The following is a 21,584-nucleotide window of genomic DNA, read 5'->3' as shown; positions in this document are numbered from 1 at the left end:
TGTCTCTTAGCCTCTGGCGATCCTCCCCTTTCTCCTGCCATGTTTCCCCTCCCCCTTTTCCCTGTCGCGTTCCTCCTGTGCAGCCCCCCCTCCCCCTCCTCTGGCTCCTCCTCCTCTACCCTAACGCGATCCTCCTTCCGGACCCCGGCCCCCAGCCCGCCTCTGGCTCCTTCCCTTATTTCCTGCCGTGTTCCTCCTTCCCGACACCGCCCCTCCACCTCTGGCTCCTCCCCTTCTCTCTTGCCGCGCTCCTCCTTCACGACCCCGCCTCCCCGCCTCTGGCTGCTCCCCTTCTCTTCTGCCGCGCTCCTCCTTCCCGACACCGCCCCTCCGCCTCTGGCTCCTCCCCTTCTGTTCTGCCGCACTCCTCCTTCCCGATACCGCCCCTCCGCCTCTGGCTCCTCCCCTTCTCTCCTGCCGCGCTCCTCCTTCACGACCCCGCCTCCCCGTCTCTGGCTCCTCCCCTTGTCTTCTGCCGCGCTCCTCCTTCCCGGCCCCTCTGGCTCCTCCCCCCACCGGCCTCTGGCTCCTCCCCCCACCCGCCTCTGGCTCCTCCCCTTCCCCCCCTGCCGTGCTCTGGCAGGAAGAGGTGGTGCCAGGACCGTTGCTAGGATACGACCAACCGCTGAGAACGCGGCGAGTATGGAAGCTGCTTCTTAGGAGCCTGGGAAAGCACTTCGACGAGAATAGTTGGGTTTCGTACACAGGTAGGAGGACAGGTTTTGACTGCGGCCTTCCGGTCCGACGCTTAGATCCAGCCTAGAGCCGGTGACATCCGCTCTGGACTCTGGGTTCTGTGTGCTGGGCAGTGATTCGCGCCTGAGCGCCTGGGGCTGCCTGGTCGGTCAGGAATGTTACGCCTTTACTTTAAAAACCGTGCGAAGCATCCCATCTTTCTCGGCTCCTTTTTTGGCTTCCCCTCTCTGATTTGGGACTTGAAGCAGCAGCATCAAGCTAGGAGGTACACCTCACCTCACACCCCGAGTGCTTATCACGGTAATTGCATAGAAGATGCGTTTATAACCCAAACCTGGCACTAGAGACTGTTAGCCTTCCGTGGCGACCATTCTCATATTAAGTCGAGAGATTTTAGACTTTCCTCACCTGGCACTCTCACTCCTTCCTCTCCACCCTTGGTCTTTGCCTCTTAACAAACCTAAAAATTCAACAGATTTATTTGGTAGAAGGCAATACTGGGATCCCTACCTTACTAACTATACTACATTCTAAATGTATTAAGCTTTAAATGGTAGGGAATGAAATGTAGGTGAAAAGGGAGACTTTTTTGTATGCAAACATGATAGAGGTTGCTTTTTAAACATTTTCATTTGAATAGATAATACATAAAAAATAGTTCGAATAGTAAAAAGAATGAAGAGTGAAAATCCTCCATCTACCCATTTCTCCCCATCTCCAGGCCACCTTCCAGAGGTGTTTTAGACATACGCAAATATGTAGTTACACCTGTAACATTGTGCATACTCTTCTGTGATTGGCTTTTACACTTAAGACTGTGTGTCCAGTTGTTTTCTATCAATATTTACAGATTTGTCTCATTTATGCGTTTATGGATGAATTTATGTATGTTTCATTGTGAGAAGGTGTTTCGAAGCATGTCAGGAAATTTGGAAACTCTCATAAGCAAAAAGATTGATAAATGTCACTACCTAACAATCTAAAACTTTTATATAGTAAGAGAAAACAAACAACATCAAACATACAATGGGAAATATAAGGGCAACACACAACAAAGGGATATTTAATTATTAGGACTCAAAACAATATGAGGATGTAAGGAAACACTCAAGGGGAACTTCTTGGGGCTATAATAGAAAACAGTTTGATGGAATTTAACAAAATTAAGATCTGTATGCTCTTTGACTTGTCCATTCTGAGAACTCATTTTCAGTATACTTACACATATATACAGAGATAGATGTATAAGATGTTTGTTGCAGCACTATTTTTAATAGTAAAAAACTAGAGACAGTTAAAATGTCCATCAATGAGCAACAGTTGACTACAATGTGGCTTAGCCTTGCAAAGAAGTTACTGTGAAGTTGTTGAAAGGAATGCGGCAGAATCGTATTTTACATAAAAATAAATGTTAAGCACATATTATAAAAATAAGTCATAAAATAGTATTAAAGTTTAAAAATAAACAGAAATATAGTTTATGAAAGACATTGATGTGATCATAAACAAATTTAAATGTATATATATTATATAATTGTAGCTTTATAGATAATTCCTGGAAAGATAAACTGCCTAACAATGAGAAATAAAATTAGCATGTCTGGAATACTTTTACTTCTTATTTTATCCCCTTCTATTCTGTTAGATTTTTTTTCTAGTAAGCACATATTACTCTCTTAAAAACAACAAAATGAACAATAACAATAATGAAAAAACGATTTTGAAAAGTCTTTTCCAACTGTAGCTTTCCAAACTGGGTTGGAATTTCACATTTTACATTTCACACTTTTAATATGTGTACTTTGTTATTTACATTTAATATTTGCTGCAGTGAGAGTTTACACATTTATGTATGCAAGTAGAGCATATTAATATATACATATGAGGGGGTATTAGAAACCAATAAAATTAGCTCCGTGTTCTAGATGGGTGAAAAAAAAATCTGCTGAGTATTTTCTACTCTATTTTAAATCATAGTCATGTTTCTCCCTTAAGAATTAAAGACATTCTCTGATAATGTATCTGATGGCAAAATTGTTAGTTAAATTCTGGATCTGACTACCACTAACTTACCGTGAGGCATTCCTGGGTCTTAGATTTTTCATCTGCAGGGAGATCAGTTTCTAAACTTTTTCTTAATCACCAGGACCCCTTTTGTGTTCTCCTCCCAATCCCCCATGGACTCCTACACTGAGATACAGCACAGTTAAGTGGTTAAGGGCATGGGTTCTGGATCCAGACTGCCTGGATTTGGATCCCAGATATACTGCTTACTAGCTCTGGGTTCTTGAAAATACTACTTAACCTCTCTGTGCTAATTTCTTTATCTGTAAAATGGGCATAATTATATCATCTGTGAGAATTAAATAATTTGGTGTATTTGCTAATATTACGCTTTATTTTAAAAGTATTTTTTTCTCCTAATTTATAAAACGAGTAATTATGTAATACCTAGGAGTCATTTTTAGTATATAATTATCATTAGCCATTTGGAAATTTTAGAAATAGTTCATTACTAATTAGCTAACATTTATTATATGCTTATTGTGTGCCAGGCACTGTTTGCTAAGTACTTTATATACACTATTTTATTTAATTCTTGGAAGAACCTTTGATGTTGAAACTACTAATATCCCATTTCACAAGTGAGGAAAATGAGACTTAGGTTAAGAAACCTCTGTATCTCAAAGTCATATAGCTAGTAAGTATCAGGAACTGTGAGGGGTCTGGTGTTTTACCCTATGTACAAACTAATACGTTAGTCACTGTTTCTTGGATGCTGGGTCAAAGGACACGTGCAAAAGAAGTAGCCAGTGCTTCAAGTTTGTGCCAATTTCCCAAGCCCCACTCAGTCCAACAGGGGAAACACAAGTGAGTCTACATGGATGCTTGCACATGGAGAATTTACTGCTTTTACAGTAAACCAAAGAAAGCCTGCTCTTTGTTTCTGGGGAAGAGTTTATCTCAGCCATTGCAGTTTCTCGGTGCAAACACAACCCTGAGAAAGGGTCTGGGTAAACAGTGGTCATGGCCTTGCATTTTTGTCACACCCCACAAGAACATGTAGGGACACTCAAGACCCATGGCCGATTGCTTCTTTCGACAAGAAGTTGTTAAGTCTGGAATCAAACTCAGGTGGGCTGGCTCCACAGTCAGCCCTTCTGAAATTCCACTTTAGGAAACCAAAGCTGGGAATCACTGTACTGCATGGCAATGAAGTCATGACTTAGAAACCTTGACATTTCTTATTTTTAGGTTGAATAAATGCTTATCACTGCTAACCGTCATAAACACAGTTGCTAATCACCCTTTTTATAAACAACTAACGTCTTGAAAACATGTAATTATTTGGGTCATTCATATCATCAATTAAGGACCTATGAACCTTAGGCACTACTATACATACAATCTACAGGTTACAGAGAACTGTGATCAGTGTGTGTTTGTGTGTGTGTGTGTGTGTGTATGTGTTTATTTAGACAGGGTCTCACTCCATCGCTCTGGCTGGAGGGCAGTGGTGAGATCTTGGCTCACTACAATCTCCACCGCCCTGGCTGAAACTGTCTTCCCACCTCAGCCTCCCGAGTAATTAGAATTGCAGGTGCGTGCCACAATACAATGCCCGGCTAAGTTTGTATTTTTTGTAGAGACAGGGTCTCACTATGTTGCCCAGGCTGGTATTGAATTCCTAGGCTCAAGGGATCTGACCACCTCGGCCTCCCAAAGTGCTGGGATTATAGGCTTGAGTTACCGCGCCCAGCCCTCATCTTGTTTATAAGGAGACAGATTGCTTGGAGGGGAGCAATCTAGGACACCTAACATACTAAAATTAGGGTGAAATAAATATAAGCATTAGAAACCATAGCAACTAGGAAATGGAGGCAGACGCATTGAGGAGGAAGATGGAGGGGTAAGGATTTATCCAATACCTATCAAAGAAACTTTATAATATGTGGCTTCCGTTTCTGACTGCATTGATTTCACATGTCTCATGGCTTTAAATACCATAGACTTCTGACTCTCCAATTTCCAGGCCAACATCTTCTCAGAACTTCAAACTGCTAACCCAGTGTCCAATGGGCATCTCAAACTCAGCATGCCCCAAATCAGACTGATCTAATTTCCATGCATACCTCAGGCCTCCTTTATTTGAAGTTTTCCTTATTTCTGTAAATGTAGCTCATCCTTCTGGTTACTTGGGCTAAAAATGTTAGCAGTATCCTTGATTCCTCTCTTTATCTCATAGCCCACATTTAGTTCATCACTAAATCCTTTCAGCTCTATTTTAAAAATATATCCAGAATCCAGTCAGCACTTCTCATCGTCTCCTCTACTGTCACCCAGGTCCATTTCACCTCATGTCAAGGTTACTACAATAGATTCCAGTAGACTCCTGATGTCCTACCAGCTTCCCACTCCCCTACCTTCCACAATCTAATGCCCTCTCCCCACAACCTCCTCTCTGGCTTCATCTTCTATTGCTCTTTTCTTAACTCACTGCTCTCTAGCCACATAAGTTGACTAGCTAGTTATTCCTCAGATATGTGATGCTTCTCATTTCTCCATTTGTCCTCATGCCTTGCTTATTTTCTCAGTTCAGCCTCCTGCTCAGATGTCATTTTAACCAGAGAGGCATTCCTTCCCCACACAAATACTTAGCAAAACTTGCCGCTCTACTCTGCCATACTCTCTCCTGATAGTCTCATACTTCCTAGCCACCTTCTTTGCTTTATTATTTTGCTAGCTCTTTATCTGATCCAATGTATATTTTACTAATTTAGTTATTACTTGTCTATTTTCCTCACTAGAATGTAAGCTATTTTTTAACTGCAGATCAAAATCTCTGCAGTAAAAACTGCAAACTACCAACCAGATCAAAATCCCTGCAGTAAAAAAAGCTTATATTCTAGTGAGGAAAAGGGCAAGTAACAACTAAGTTAGTAAAATATGTACTGGGTCAGATAAAGATATGTATCAAATATCACACGTGTCCAATAAATATGTACAATAATTATGTATCAACAAAAATTTAAAAATTTTTGAAAAGCCTTGTCCATGGCTGTGTGTAGAACCATAGAAGTGTCTCTACACACAGCTAAAAGAGGGACTGGTAATGAGTAGGTACCCAATAAAAATTTGTTGAAAGCATGAATGAATTCAGCCATGGCCAATGCTTTTCAAAAATTTAAAAATTTTTGTTTATACATAATTGTACATATTTATTGAGCAACTGTGATATTTGATACATGCATACAATTTGTAATAATCAAATTAAGGTAATTAGGATATCTGTTACCTTATCATTTCTTTGTTCTGGGAATATTCTAAAACTTTTCTTCTAGCTGTTTTGAAATATAAAATATTGTTAACTATAGTCACCGTACGGTGCCATCAAACATAGAATTTACTCCTTCTATGTAAATGTATTTTTGAACCCCTTAACCAACCTTACTTCATCCCTCCTCCCTCCTGCCGTTCTCAGCTTCTGGTAACCATCATTCTACTCTCTACCCTTGTGAGATCAACTTTTTAAGCTCCTACTTTTGAATGAGAACATGTGATATTTGTCTTTCTGTGCCTTACTTATTTTACTTAATTAACATAATGTCCCCCAGTTTCACCCATGTTGTTGCAAATGACAGAATTTCATTCTTTTTTATGGCTTAATAATATTTCATTGTGTGCATACATGCCATATTTTCTTTCTTTATTCGGTGGTAGACACTTAGGTTGATTGGCTATTGTGGATAGTGCTGCAGTAAACATGGGAGTGCAGATATCTCTTCAATATGCTGATTTCCTTTCTTTTGTTTATATACCCAGCAGTGGAATTGCTGGATTATATGGTAGAACTATTTTTAGTTTTTTGAGGAACCTTCCTGCTGTTTTCTACAATGGCTGTAGTAATTTACATTTCCCACTAACAGTGTACTACCTTTCCCCTTTCTTTGCATCCTTGCCAGCATCTGTTATTTTCTTTTTTGACAATAGCCATTTTAACTGGGGTGAGATGATGTCTTATTGTGGTTTTGATTTGCATTTCTCTATTATTGTTGTTGAGTATTTTTTCATATACCTGTTGGCTATTTTTATGTCTTCTTTTGAGAAATGTAGTGATTATATTGATGAAAAAAATAAATTAGGGGGTAGTTGAGGTATGATTAGGGAGGCCTCCCTGGAAACTGAGACATGGAAGATGAGGAATTAGTCATAAAGATTTGTAGTAACAGGCCAGGTACGGTGGCTCACGCCTGTAATCCCAGCACTTTGGGAGGCTGAGGTGGGCAGATCACTTGAGGTCAGGAGTTTGAGACCATCCTGGCCAACATAGTGAAACTGTGTATCTACTAAAAATACAAAAATTAGCTAGGCGTGGTGGCGGGCGCCTGTAATCCCAGCTATTTGGGAGGCTGAGGCAGGAGAATTGCTTGAACCAGGAGGCAGAGGTTGCGGTGAGCTGAGATCTCACCACTGTACTGTAGCCTGGGTGACAGAGCCAGACTCTATCTCAAAAAAGGTTTGTAGTAACACTTTTCTGACATAGGAAACATAAAATGCAAAAGCCCCAAGAGGGAGATCAGTCCTAGATACGGTAAAAGGTGGTGTTGTTTAGAAGATGAGGTCAGAGAGGCAGGGACTAGATCATTTAGGACCTTGAAGGCCATGGCGAGTAGTTTGGATTTTATTCTGGAAAGCATTTTATTTTAGAGGTATTTAAGCAGGTATGAGAGGGGTGTGGCATGATTTTCTTTAAAAAATATTTTTCTGGCTTCTGTGAGAATAATGGATTTTTTTGGCAGGGGTTGGTGGGGTAGGAGTTTCAATAATGAAATTAAGATAACCAGCTAAGAGACTGTTGCAGTAGTACTGTCAAAATATGACAGGATGACAGACAAAAGTAGACTGAGACTAAATTTTCAGGTCAGTATTGACAGTGCTTTTTGAGTGGCTGGATAATGGGTGAGCGAAAGAAAAAAAATAAAGGATGACTCTAAAAGTAGACCTTCCTTGGTTGTGTTATATTATTGTTTTATTATACTGTTAGATATAATTTACTCATGTTACAGTTATGAAATTTATTATCCTAGGCCTATTGGATCAACTCTCATGCCCTGGTGGGCATTCACGCTGGTTTAATCCTTTTCCACCTTATTAGATAGATATAGGCATGGCCTGCCCTTTAGGTATCTATACCTTCGGACTGCTTTTAAATGTTGTGTCTATTAAATGGGGCCTTGTTCACATTGGGTAGTGTCAGATGGAGCCTAACAAAGTTTCAGAGCATAGGTGAACAGGCATTGTTCTTGCTGGCTGTAGGAAAGACAATGTAATTGCTGTTGTGAAATGGTCATTCTTACTACATAGCTATGAGAATAATCACTAGATGCTGACTCTGACTCTCAGAAGCTTTTTTGGTGTTGGTCCATGGATGGTTCTTATTCCTCATGGAAGACAGTTCCCCGTGGTTCTCTAGAATTTCTGCTTAAAAGACACTGACAGCTTTGTTTTGAATTTTGTTTTCAAGGGTATTTGTATACTGAACAGTCTTAAAAGATATAGGGTCTCTTTCTTTCTTTTTTTTTTTTTTTTTTTGAGACGGAGTCTCGCTCTGTCGCCCAGGCTGGAGTGCAGTGGCGCGATCTCGGCTCACTACAAGCTCCGCCTCCCGGGTTCACGCCCTTCTCCTGCCTTAGCCTCCCGAGTAGCTGGGACTACAGGCGCCTGCCGCAACACCCGACTAATTTTTTTTAATTTTTAGTAGAGACGGGGTTTCACCGTGTTAGCCAGGATGGTCTCGGTCTCCTGACCCCGTGATCCGCCCGCCTCGGCCTCGCAAAGTGCTGGGATTACAGGTGTGAGCCACAGCGCCCGGCCGATATACGGTCTCTTTCTAAAGCAGAGGTCAGATTTATCTGTCTGATATAATAACAATGATATATTCCCCCAAGGCAAAGGTTAGGCATATTTGCTTCAAGTCCATTATAAAGGATTGGAGTTTCTAAGCTTGGGGTTTCTTAGCTGTGATACAAACCCACTGTGTGTATGGCATCTAATTGGGCATTCCACATTGTTCATCTGGGATTTAGGGGCACAGGGATCCTATGTGAATATAAATCTCATGCTATCTGCTGTGCCATGAATAATAAAGTCCTTTGTCTCTGACCCAGGAGTCTTATCTATTCTAACAGCATTCATGAAACTATGGCAGGCTAAATTGTTAGCTTGTAGGTAGGATGAAATCTCAGACCTGTCATAATTCTTAGTTCCTGTTCCTAAAGAGGCTTTAGCACTCTTGATCCTGTACTCTCCCAGCCACCTTGTGTTTTCCCTACTGTACTAGCCTATGATGTTTTATCTAATTTTTTAAACAGGTAATACATTTATATTGTTTAAAAATAAAAATATTAAAAATAATACATTGAGAATTCTGGAGCCCACCCTTGTTCTGGCTACTTCCTACTCACCTTGCCCCCCATCAGATAACTAGTTTTCTTAGTTTCTTTCATACTTTTCTGAGTGTTTCTTTATCCAAATAGAAACAAACACGAATATATATTCTTATTTCACCTTCTTTCTTTTTCTCACTTAATAAATCTTGGAATGTGACTTCTGTCAACATATAGAGTACTTCATCCTCCTCTTCCTCTTTCTTCTTTTTTATTTAGCTTCTTTATTAAGTATAGCACAAAATCAGAAAGCCACATAAAACACATATACAGACAAATGTATGAATGATATGATAAGATAATGAATTATGATAAGATAAATGCCCTTTTTATCATTTTCACCCCCACAACAGATATGACAAATGATTGTTTTGTATTTCTGTGTGTGTATGACTTTATGACATTATTTTTATACAGCCAAAGTGCATTTATATTTACCCATATATTTTCACTTTCTTTGCTATTTATCATTTCCTATACCACTGACCTTACATCTGGGGTCAGTTCTTTTTCCCTGCCTCGTCGATTTTCAAAAATTGTTATTGTTATTGAAATTCCTTGAGTCTTAGTCTTAATAGCACACTTTTTTCCCCCTACTGAAAGGAGCATTAGTTGCTATTACTTTTTGTTATCTTTCTAGTAAGGGATAATCTAGACACAATAAAATTTACCCTCTTTAGTCTGGAGAGCTATACATTTTAATAAACACATATAGTTTGCATAACCACTACCACAATTGAGATTTTGAGTGTTTCCATCATGTAAAACATCCCCACATCCTTCTGTAATCAACTCTTATCTTTACCCTTAGGCTTTGGTATATTTTCTAACCCTAGGATTTGTCATATAAATTGAGTCCATAGTACACAGCCTTAGTAAAGCTGGCTTCTTCACTGAGCATAATTTGTTTGAGTTTCATCCATGTTGTTGTGTGTACCACTTGTCTTTATATGCACTCACTAGCACTTGCTATTAGAGAGCTTTAAAAAATATTATTTTAATTATTCTAATAGGTATGTAGTGCTATCTCATTGTGATTTGAAATTCCATTTTTATAATGAGTAACAATATTGAGCTTCTTTTTATGTGTTTGTTCTCAGGGCTGAGACTGGGGTGAAGCAAATGATGCACCTAGGCCCAAAATTTTAGGAGGCATTCATTTTCAGACATGAGTACAAGTGTAGAGCATTGTAGGCACTTCACTTGCCTCAACCTAGACCTGGCCCTGCTTAATTGCCTTCTATATGTATTCTTTGGTGAAGTGTCTGTTTAAATATTTTACCTTTTTTAAATATTATTTTTTCTTATTATTCTCTATATAGTCTGGATATAAGTCCTTTATCAGATATGCATTTTGTGAAAAGTATCTTCTAGTCTATGATTTGTCTTTTTATTCTCCCAGTTGTGTTTTCTGAAGAGCAGAAATTCTTGATTTTGTTGTTATTGCTGTTTTTAGAAGATACTATCTTGGCCAGTTTGGGGTGAGGATGACCCCTCAGATAGAAACAAAAGCATTACCTCAGACTCTTCAAAGAGGGCGGATGAATATGTTGCTAGGAGGTAGGGCTTTGTTATGATATCCTCTTTCTAATTAGGCCATTAAGCTCTGTTACAGGAGAAAATAATCAAAATCGTGTTTCTGTGAGTGTGTTTTTTGTTTTTGGTTTGTTTGTTTGTTTGTTTTGTTTTTTGTGGTGAGAGCCTGAAGAAGTTTCTTGACCTTTTTTAAAATTGAGTTTTGTTCAGGTTTTTCTCATTCCACTTCTTTCCCTCTTGATTGTTTTGAAATTTAAAAACTATGTTTCTGTTTTTTATTGCTTGTAGTGAGATTTAACTATGCATATTTATGTAACGAAGTCTAAGGTTAAGAATATATCCCCCTTGGAATGGGAGGCCATTATTTTAAGTGAAATAACTCAGAAACAGAAAGTCAAATACCACATGTTCTCACTTATAAGTGTGAGTGAAATAACATCTACACCTGAACATAGAGAGTGGAATAATAGACATTGGAGACTTGAAAGAAAGGGAGCAGGGGAAGGGTGTGAGGGATGAGAAATTACTCAGTGGGTACTATGTATACTATTAGGGTGATGGCCACAGTAAAAGCCCAGACTTCACCACTACACAATATATTAATATAACAAAACTGCACTGTACTTGTACTCCCTAAGTCTATACAAATAAACAAATTATAAACAGTATAAGCATTTGAGAGAGTTTGGTCTGGTTTTTTCCCTACTCAATTATATATTATTGTCTAATATTTCAGTTTACTATCATTTTGTATTAACAGTATTTGTTTGGATTTACTCATATGTTTATGATTTTTCACATTTACCTTTCTGAGTTGCACTTCAGACATCCCTTGAAATTATTTTCCTCCTTTGAGTATATTCTTCAGAAGTTCCTTTAGAGCAAATATCTTGGTGGTAACTTAGTAACTAACTTGTAAATGCTTCTGTTTTCTTTCTTGAGAGGTAATTTTTCTGGGTGCACAATTCTAGGTTGATAGTTATCTTCTTTCAGTTAGCCTATTGTTGCATTGGCTCCTATTTTTCTGATAAGTCTGCGGTGATTTTACTTTTCTTTGTATTTATATCAGCAAATTAATATGATTCAAAACAGTAGATGTTATATTCTTTATCATTGTACTTTCAGGATCTTCTCTTTGTCTTTGATATTCTGTAATTTCATTACAATGTATATGACTTAATTATTTTTATTTAACCTGTTTGGTATATATTTGTTATGCTTCCTGGATCTGAGGATCCATATTCTTTTATCAGTTTTGAAAAGTTCTCAGCTATTACCTTTTAAAATATTTTTCCTGGCTGGGCATCATGGCTCATGCCTGTAATCCCAGCACTTTGGGAGGCCGAGACAGATGAATCATTTGAGGCCAGGAGTTCGAGACCAGCCTGGCCAACATGGCAAAACCCCATCTCTACTAAAAATACAAAAATAAGCTGGGTGTGGTAGCACATGCCTGTAGTCCCAGTTACTCAGGAGGCTAAGGTAGGAGAATCACTTGAAACTGGGAGGCGGAGGTTGCAGTGACCTGAGATTGGACCACTGCACTCCAGCCTGGGTGACAGAGCAATACTCTGTCTCAAAAAGAATAAATAATACATAAACATATTTTTTCTCCTCTATCTTTCTATTTTTCCTTCTGGGACTCCATTTTGACATATGTTAGTTCAGAAGCTGGCAAACATTTTATGAAAAGGACTTCACAGGTTTTTTTTAGACTGCAAAGACCACACATAGTCTCCAGTGCATCTTCTTTGTTGTTTTTTGGTTTCACAATACAGAATCATTCTTAGCTCACAACAAAATATATGCTTAGCAAAAACATGCTAGGCTTTCTTTTCCATGGCTTTTAGTCTCATATTTTTTGTATCTTATCTGTTTGCATCATTCTATATAAAATCATTTTATTTATCTTCCAGTTTACTAATTCTCTCTTCTCTCTCTAATCTTGTATAGCTTATTCACTGAGATAAACAATTGTATATTTTTATTGCAGATATTTCCATATTTAAAAATTTATAATTTAGTAGCCAGAGAATTCCACTGGCTATGGGTGAATTTACTTTCTTCATAAAGATTTGTGCTCAAAGTAGAAGCCCCAGAGAGAGCTTTTCCACCTCACTACTGTTTCAAGGTTTCATATTCCCCTTGCCTTTGCCATAGAAATCTGGTCTTGGGGCTACCTTCCCTATTTTCCCTACCTGACTTCTGTAGGTGGGCTCCCTGCTATATTGGACATTCGTTTCTCTGATTTAGCTCCTGCATCTGCAGCCCGGCTCTGGCATGCCCTGGACTATCCCGGCCCAAGCTTTTAGATGCTGTCATCTTGTCTTCCAGACCCAAGCTCTTGGTTGCTATAGCTGTGGGTCTAGTCAGCTCCAAGCTCAACTTATATTTGTTGTAATAGGTTTATTTGGGGGGAGCAGAGGTCATTGCAGACCTCTGCTACAATTTGTAAGAGCAGAGCTACTAGAAAAAGTGTATTCTCTTCAGGGTACACTTGCTATAGAGCTGGCTGGTTCCTTGGAGCTTCTAATCATTTGTAATGCTAGAAGCATCCATCTGTCAGTTTCGTATTCAGAAAAAAGAAATTCAAAAAGTCTTTTCACGAGGCATTCTTCATTAAATAAGGAAGTTTCAAAAAAAAGGGACTAAAATAAGGAAGAAATAAGAAATGACAAGATATTTAAAAATGTTTTTCCATATATTCTTTGCAGAGTATTGTCAAATTTATTGTTTTGAGGTTCTTTTTTTCACCCTGATGCTATTACTAAGATAAACATTTTTTTAAATTGAGCAACATTTTAGTTTCGTATTATGAATGTTACTCTATACTAGTAATGAATTTGATTTTTGATGTAGAAACTTCATCTATGTAGTAAATGTGTTTATTTTTCTTAATTCAGGAAAATGTCTAATCAGCAGGAGAAGTATGAAGCTCAGAATATAGCCAATTCAACAGAAGAAAGTGATAATGCTTTTGATATTGTCACTATTCCAGTTCCCTCAGAAGAGCCTCAAGAGTCAGATCAAACTGAAGAGCATGAATCTGGAATAGAACAATTCAGTGAGAGCCGTGCAATACATGTTGAGGAGCAAAGTGACCAAAGCTTTTCAAGCCTGGAACCAGACAATGAACAACTCATGGAAGAGGTTATATCACCAAGACAAGTTTCATATACTCCACAACATCGTGAAAAGCAATATGCAATGCAGAGGCCAAATGATGATAGTTTGGCATTTCTGGATAAAATAAAGTCTATAAAGGAGTCTTTGCAAGAATCAGTGGAAGATTCTCTAGCAACAGGTACTACCTAAGGAAGATAGGCTATTTCATTTTCTCATTTTGAAGAATGAATGAGTTTTCTTGTTGGCTTATTTTTGCTTAAAGATTTGTTTTATATTTGATATTCCTTTCCCTTTCCCTTATACACCAAACTTCCAGAGATACATAGCTTGAATCTCTTAACTATTTGTGAAAGCTTCTCTATTCTGCAGTATCTATTTTTCATCAGTGAATGAGCATCATTAAATTTAAAAATTGATATTTATATATTTTTTCAAAGAAAGTAGGTTTTAAAAATGTTTACCACCTTGGAAAATGATGGAGAAATTGTTGACTAAAATGGGAATTATTTTACATGCCAATTTGGAATTAATTGTTGTACCTAAATAGCAAGAGGTGGATGGGAACTTGACAATAGATTTTTCTAGTTTCGTATCCAGTGCTCGCTTATTCTACATATCATGTTGCTTTTATGTATTTCTATAGTCTGTTTAGTGTTAACTTATATTTTCCTTCAGAAAAATTATTGTTTTTCATTGTAGGTTAATTTTAAAGACATAAAGTAATGTTGATAGCATACAGTAGTTATTATTACATTCTTATTAACAGCAGATGGCACCAGCAATAAGGTGGTTACACAGAGAACCATTCTACTTGCATGGTTAACTGACTGCTCCTTTTCTGTCTTGTGAATGAGTTTTGAGAGAGTTTCTGCCTACAGAGTGGAGAACATGAGCCATGATTTAACAACAATAATAACAGCAGCTTAGTTTGGCTGGTAAAATGTGGCTTTTGAATCTAGTGGGGTAGTTTACCCTTGTGTGATGTGTCCATATAAGTAAAGAATGAAAAGAGAGAAGGAGAGAAAACTACGTAAGCCCAATTATACCTGATTGAAGCAGGTATCTCTCAGTTTTAGTATTTAATGTAAATTTGGGTTTCATTTTTGGGTATTTCTATCATTCCCTGATATTATAACTTAAACACATGGTGATTTTTAAAAAAATGTTGTCTTGGTCCTGTACCTCCTGAACTTCACAAATCCCATGACACATTTCCCCTTCCCAAAGCTTAAGAAGTCACTACTATGAAAGTTTTAAAATTTATTAATTAAAATAACCTTCTTATATTTGCCATCTGAGAAAGTATTCTCTTTGTTGTTAGAGAACCGTGAAAACAAGTTTTAACAAGCTCAAAGAACCTTTGCATTACCGGTGCCTACTTAAATTTTGTCATGTTATTGATAAATGTCTTATTTTTAGCTTTATGAAAACTGTAATTTCAGGAATCTAGAAATATACAAAACTTTTTTGATCTACAGTCTTTATTCTATACTCCATCTTCTTACGTCTTCTCCATTAAAATTTGAAGTCTGTAGATGTAAAACAGTTTACCCATGTTAATTACTTTTTATATACCGTATTTCCCTCCTATATTCGTGAACAGATAATCATTTTATCATAACATTTAAAAAAACTTTTAATATGTAAGTATCTTGATTCTCTCTTTTCTAGAGGGGATTGAGCCATATTATGTCCCTCTTTGTGAAAAGTAGTTATAGTGCATTTCTAACTTCTGAGACACTCTATCTCAGGTCTGTCTTTCCTAAATTCACTATGCAAAAATGCCTGATTTCCTGAGATGTTTCCTAGGCTTATATCTGAACAAGACATACCAGGTATTGAACATTAGAGCTAATTTTTGAGATTATGGGTTGATTTTCAAAGCAGCTAAATATTGGCTACTTCTCCTTATAGAAAATTAAAAGTAACTGTTATCATTGGGGCACAGCAGGGAAACACTAGCAAGAACAACTTGTATTCTGTGTAATTAAAAATTAGCACATAATTCTGTATCTGTTTGTGGACTGTAGTTTGCTGACCTTTGCTATATTTGACTATAATTCTTTCTTTTCTCTTTTAATTTACAGTAAAAGTTGTACTTATTCCAGTGGGCCAGGAAATTGTAATACCTTTTAAGGTTGATACCATTCTTAAATATCTCAAGGACCATTTTTCACACTTATTAGGTATCCCACATTCTGTACTGCAGATAAGATACTCAGGTAAGTTTGGAGGCTAATAAAACATATCAAGACTTTTCTAGTTTTAACATGTAAACAATCAAGATCTTTGATTTTAAAAACTAAATATCTTGATACTAATTTAACATTGTGGTTATGCATTCACTTATTCAATACATATTTAGTAAGGGCACACTTTGTTCTAGATATAATTTAACATTATATTGTGGTTATGCATTCACTCATTCAATACATATTTAGTAAGGGCACAGTTTGTTCTAGATACTTTGCTAAGAAATGAAGATACAGAGAAATGTGAAATAAGATTCCTGTTCTGAAATTGTTTACAGATTAGTAAGGAAGAAGATGCATGCAGTAGCTACCATGTAATGTGTAAACGCATCCATGGAAATATGCACAAAAAGCTGTGGGAACAGGGGAAGGAACTTGGTAGATTCTAGAAAGTTTCATTTAATAAAAATGATAATAATTGTGCCAAGTCACAAAGAGGTGAGAAAATGTAGAAGTTTCGGAAAGTGGTAAGAAGTGTTGAGTGGCTGGAAGTAGATTATATATGGGTAGCGGGAGGAGATGAGATTGAAAAAATGGATGATGAAAGAGAACGTGTAGAAGAGGAAGAGGACTGAATATGATTTATGAGTATTCTGTACATTAAGGTCAATTCACATTTCCATGATGATAGATATATTTATATTTTGTGGATGATATTGAACAGCCCACTGAAGTTATATTAATCTTGTGTCATGAGAGGACATAGTCTTTATTAACTGTTACAGTTTATCAGACTAACATACCTAAATATATGTTTTTATAGAATATGTCTGAACAGATCCTAATATTTTAAACAGTTTTGATATTGACTTATAATGATGCCACAAAAAGTTTCCAGAGAAAAATAATTTAATTTCCAAATTATTTAAAAAAATCTATTATAGTAAATGTACTCCAACAGTAAGATGTTCATGTGTTCAGATAAGTGATTGTTAAAACTTGATTTGCTATACAAAAGCTAAAATTTAAATAATTATTAGTAATAATGATTATGACCGTATTGTTGGTGTTGGTGATTAATTTATTGACCATATACTGTGTGCTAGTACTTCCAAAAAATGTTTTGCCTACGTTATAATTTAATCCACACAGCAGCCTTTTGATGTAGGAATTACTAGTAACTCTTTTTTTGGGAGAAGAAACCCGAAACTCAAGAAACTTGTGCAAAGTCACGAAACTTGTAAGTGGCAGAGTCTGAACTTAAATGTAGGTATGACTCCAGAGGGAATTTGAAACTGCTGCACATTAACTATAAGGTGAAGTTCAAAATTGGATGAGAGAGCACTTTGAGATTGTAGTAACCAGCTAGTGGTACTTAAGGATTTCTCTGTTCTTTATACCTCATGACCTCTTCTTTAAGTACCAGGCATCACCACTGGGTAGCAGGCTTATGCCAGCAGCAATTACAAAACAGCTTGACACTTTGCCAGGCATCCTCTAAAGTGCTTTCTGCTAGTACTGGAACTTGAGCTCCAGTTTGGTGGGATTAAGCCCATTACAGAAATAAGTAGAGAAATAAAGGGGGCTTTGGGGGCCCTGTAGTGGTTTCCTATGGCTGTTCTAACAGTCACAAACTTAGTGGCTTAAAGCAGCACATATATTTCGCTTATAGTTCTGGAGGCAAAAAATCCAAAATTAATTTCATTGAGATAAAGTCAAGGTGTCTACAGGGCTGCTGTCCCTCTGGAGGCTCCAGAAGAGAATCTGATTCCTTGCCCTTCCAGCTTTTAGAGTTGCATTCCTTGTATTTCTTGGCTTATTAGCCCCTTCCTCCATTTTAAAAGCCAGAACTGTAGCATCTTCAAGTCTCTCTGCTTCTGTCATATGGCCTTCTCCTCTGTCATCAAATCTTCCCCTTCCTTCCTATAATAAGGGGACTTGTGATTACATTTACAGCCCAACCAGATAATCCAGGAAAATCTTTCCAACTCAAAATTCTCAATCAAATCCGCAAAGCCACTTTTGCCGTATAAGGTAATATTCATAGGTCCGGGAGATTAGGATGTAGACATACTTGGGGCAATTATCCAACCTATCATAAAGTCCATATGACGTTCATGTTAATTTTTTTTTTTTTTTTTTTTTTTGAGATGGAGTCTCACTCTGTTGTCCAGGCTAGAGTCAGTGTCACGATCTCGCTCACTGCAACCTCCGCTTCCCAGGTTCAAGTGATTCTCCTGCCTTAGCCTCCCAAGCAGCTGGGACTACAGGCATGTGCCACCACACCCAGCTAATTTTTACATTTTTAGTAGAGACAGGGTTTCACCATATTGGCCAGGCTGGTCTCAAACTCCTGACCTTGTGATCCACCCGCCTTGCAAGGTGCTGGGATTACAGGTGTGAGCCACCACACCTGGCCCTCATGTTAATTTTTTAACTGAAGAATTTAGGGTGTGAAGTAGAAACTCAAAGATCTTAGAATGTGCTTTCTTGAACATAGCCAAAATAGACTATGGATGCTCCTCAATTTATGATTGGGTTATGTCCCAGTAAACCTGTCATAAATTTAAAACATCATATGTCAAAAATGCATTTAGTAAGCCTAACCTACCAAACTTCATAGCTTAGCGTAGCCTACCTTAAATGTGCTCAGAATAGTTACATTAGCTTACAGTTGGGCAAAATCATTTACTACAAGGACTCTTTTATAAGTGTTGAATATCTCATGTAATTTATTGCATACTGCACTGAAAGTGAAAAACAGAATGATTGGGTGCTCGAAGTATGGTTTCTACTAAATGTGTGTGGCTTTTGCATCATGATAAAGTCAGAAAATTGTAAGCTGAACCATTATCATTGTAAGTTGGAGAATGTAGTGGTGTCTGATGGATTTCCAAGAATAAGTAAACCTTTTGCAGTGTTCACATTCCTAACTGTAATTTAGAAGGGCCATAAATTGGAAGATTAATATAGATTCCATCAATAAAGTTTCCATGACACAAAACAGCAGCCAGTTACATAGTTACATTTTTGTATGCCTTAAAATAGAGAAAGAAAATTAGTCAATTTGCTGAATACACCAGTGGCTGGGCAGATGGGGGAGGAGTGAGTAGAAGTTAAAACAATGGCATCATAAAAATTAAGCATTGTATACTTTTTCTAGCACAAAACTGCAGCCTACCTCTATGGTAGCATGAATTAATTTATATGAGTTTCTGATTATGAAAAGAGAGAAAGTAAGGGATTCTGCATATATGCTTCTCTGTACTGGGGGTGATATGGTTTGGATTTGTGTACCCACCCAAATCTCATGTTGAATTGTATTCCCCAGTGTTGGAGGAGGGGCCTTGTGGGAGGTGATTGGATCATGGGGGCAGATTTCCCCCTTGTTGTTCTTGTGATAGTGAGTTATCATGAGATCTGGTTGTTTAAAAGTGTTCAGCACCTCCCCCTTTGCTCTCATCCCCCTGCTCCAGCCATATAAAACGTGCCTCCTTCTTCACCTTTTGCCACGATTGTAAGTTTCCTGAGGCCTCCCCAACCATGCTTCCTGTACAGCCCATGGAACTGTGAGCCAATTAAATCTCTTTTCTTTAAAAAGTACCCAGTCTTAAGTAGTTCTTTATAGCAATGTGAGAACGGACTAATACAGAAAGTTGGTACCAAGAAGTTTGGCATTGCTGCAAAGTTATCTGAAAATATGTAAGCAGCTTTGGAACTGGGTAATGGACAGGTGTTTGGAGGCCTTTGAAGAAGACAGGAAGATGGGGGAAAGTTTGGAACTTCCTAGAGACTTGTTAAATTGTTGTGACCAAAATGCTGATAGTGATATGGACAGTGGAGTCAAGGCTGAGGTAGTCTCAGATGGAAATGAGGAACTCATTGGGAACTGGAGTAAAGGTCACACGTGCTATGCTTTAGCAAAGACACTGGCAGCATTGTGTTCTTGCTCTAGGGATCTGTGGAACTTTGAACTTGAAAGTGGTGATTTAGGGTATCTGGTGGAAGAAATTTCTAAACAGCAAAGTGTTTAAGATGTGGCCTAGCTGGTTCTAAGAGTATATGGTGATATGTGTGAGCAAGGAGATGATCTGAAACTGGAACTTATATATAAAAAGGAAGCAGAGCATAAAAGTTTAGAAAATGTGTAGCCTGACCATTTGGTAGAAAAGAAAAACCCTATTTCAAGGGAGGAATTAAAGCAGGCTGCAAAATTTATATAATAAAAAGAAACCAAATGTTAATGGCCAAGATAATGGGGAAAATGCCTCAAAGCCATTTCAGAGACCTTCATGGCAGCCCCTCTTGTCACAGGCCTGGAGGCCTAGGAGGGAAAAGTGGTTTTGTGGGCTAGGCCCAGGGCTGTTTGGGACACTTCTGCCAGCGTCCCAGCTGCTCCAGCTCCTGCTCTGGCTAAAAGGGCTCCAGATATGTCTCAGGCCATTGCTCCAGAGGGTGGAAGCCATAAGCCTTGGTGGCTTCCATGTCGTATAAAGCGTATGGGTGCACAGAGGGCAAGAATTGAGGCTTGGGAGCCTCTGCCTAGATTTCAGAGGATATATGGAAATGCCTGGATGTCCAGGCAGAAATTGGCTGCAGGAGCAGAGCCCTCATGGAGAACCTCTGCTAGGATGGTATGGAGGGTAAATATGCAATTGGAGCCCCCACACAGAGTGCCCACTGTGGCACTGCCTAGTGGAGCTGTTCCTGTGGAGTCTTCCAGACTCCAGAATGGTAGATCCATTAGCAGCTTGTACTGTGCACCTGGCAAAGCTGCAGGCACTCAGTGCCAGCTCTTGAGAGCAGCCATGTGAGCTGAGCCCTGCGGAGCCACAGGGGCAGAGCTTTCCAAAGCCTTGGGAGCCCACCCCTTGCATCAGTGTGGCCTGTATGTGAAACATGGAATCAAAGGAGATTATTTAAAGTTTTAAGATTCAATAACTGCCCTGCTGGGTTTTGGCCTTGCGTGGGACGTGTAGCCCCTTTGTTTTGGCTGATTTCTCCATTTTGGAATGGGTATATTTACCCAATGCCTATATCTCCATTGTATCTTGAAAGTAACTAACTTGTTTTTGATTTTATAGGCTCATAGGTGGAAGAGACTTGCCTTGTCTCAGATAAGAGTTTGGTCTGTGGACTTTTGAGTTAATGCTGAAATGAGTTAATACTTGGGGGACTGTTATGAAGGGATGATTGTATTTTGCAATGTGAGGACATGAGATTTGAGAGGAGCCAGGGGCAGAATGATATGGTTTGGATTCGTGTCCTCTCCCAAATCTCTTGTCAAATTGTAATCGTCAGTGTTGGAGGAGAGGTCTGGTGGGAGGCAAATGGATCGTGGGGGTGGATTTCCCCCTTGCTGTCTTCTTGGTAGTGAGTGAGTTCTCATGATATCTGATTGTTTAAAAGTGTGTAGCACCTCCTCCTTCCCTCTTTCTCCTCGTCTGTTCACGTAAGATGTGCCTTCTTCCTCTTCACCTTCTGCCACATTTTCCTGAGGCCTCCCCAGCCATGCTTCCATACAGCCTGTGGAATGGTGAGCCAATTAAACCTCTTTTATTATTTTTTTCGAGACAGAGTTTTGCTC

General features: G+C 38.4%; 1 protein-coding gene across 2 annotated transcripts in view; it reads left to right on the top strand.

Annotated features, from left to right (window-relative positions):
* The first annotated feature begins 591 nt into the window (after nucleotides 1–591).
* IQUB (IQ motif and ubiquitin domain containing) overlaps nucleotides 592–21,584 on the top strand; it is a 69,936-nt gene continuing 48,943 nt past the window's right edge. Inside the window, exons 1-3 of one of the 2 annotated variants that reach the window (XM_058426292.1) lie at nucleotides 592–707; nucleotides 13,583–13,983; nucleotides 15,893–16,027. In XM_058426292.1, the coding sequence (XP_058282275.1) occupies nucleotides 13,587–13,983; nucleotides 15,893–16,027 (532 nt within the window). In that variant the 5' untranslated portion in view covers nucleotides 592–707; nucleotides 13,583–13,586. The remainder of the gene's footprint in view (nucleotides 708–13,582; nucleotides 13,984–15,892; nucleotides 16,028–21,584) is intronic. The other variant, XM_032761605.2, reaches the window with a different exon arrangement.

Source organism: Hylobates moloch, unplaced genomic scaffold, assembly GCF_009828535.3.
Source record: "Hylobates moloch isolate HMO894 unplaced genomic scaffold, HMol_V3 SCAFFOLD_1, whole genome shotgun sequence".
Classification (NCBI taxonomy): domain Eukaryota; kingdom Metazoa; phylum Chordata; class Mammalia; order Primates; family Hylobatidae; genus Hylobates; species Hylobates moloch.
This window is presented reverse-complemented; position numbering and strand designations above follow the sequence as displayed.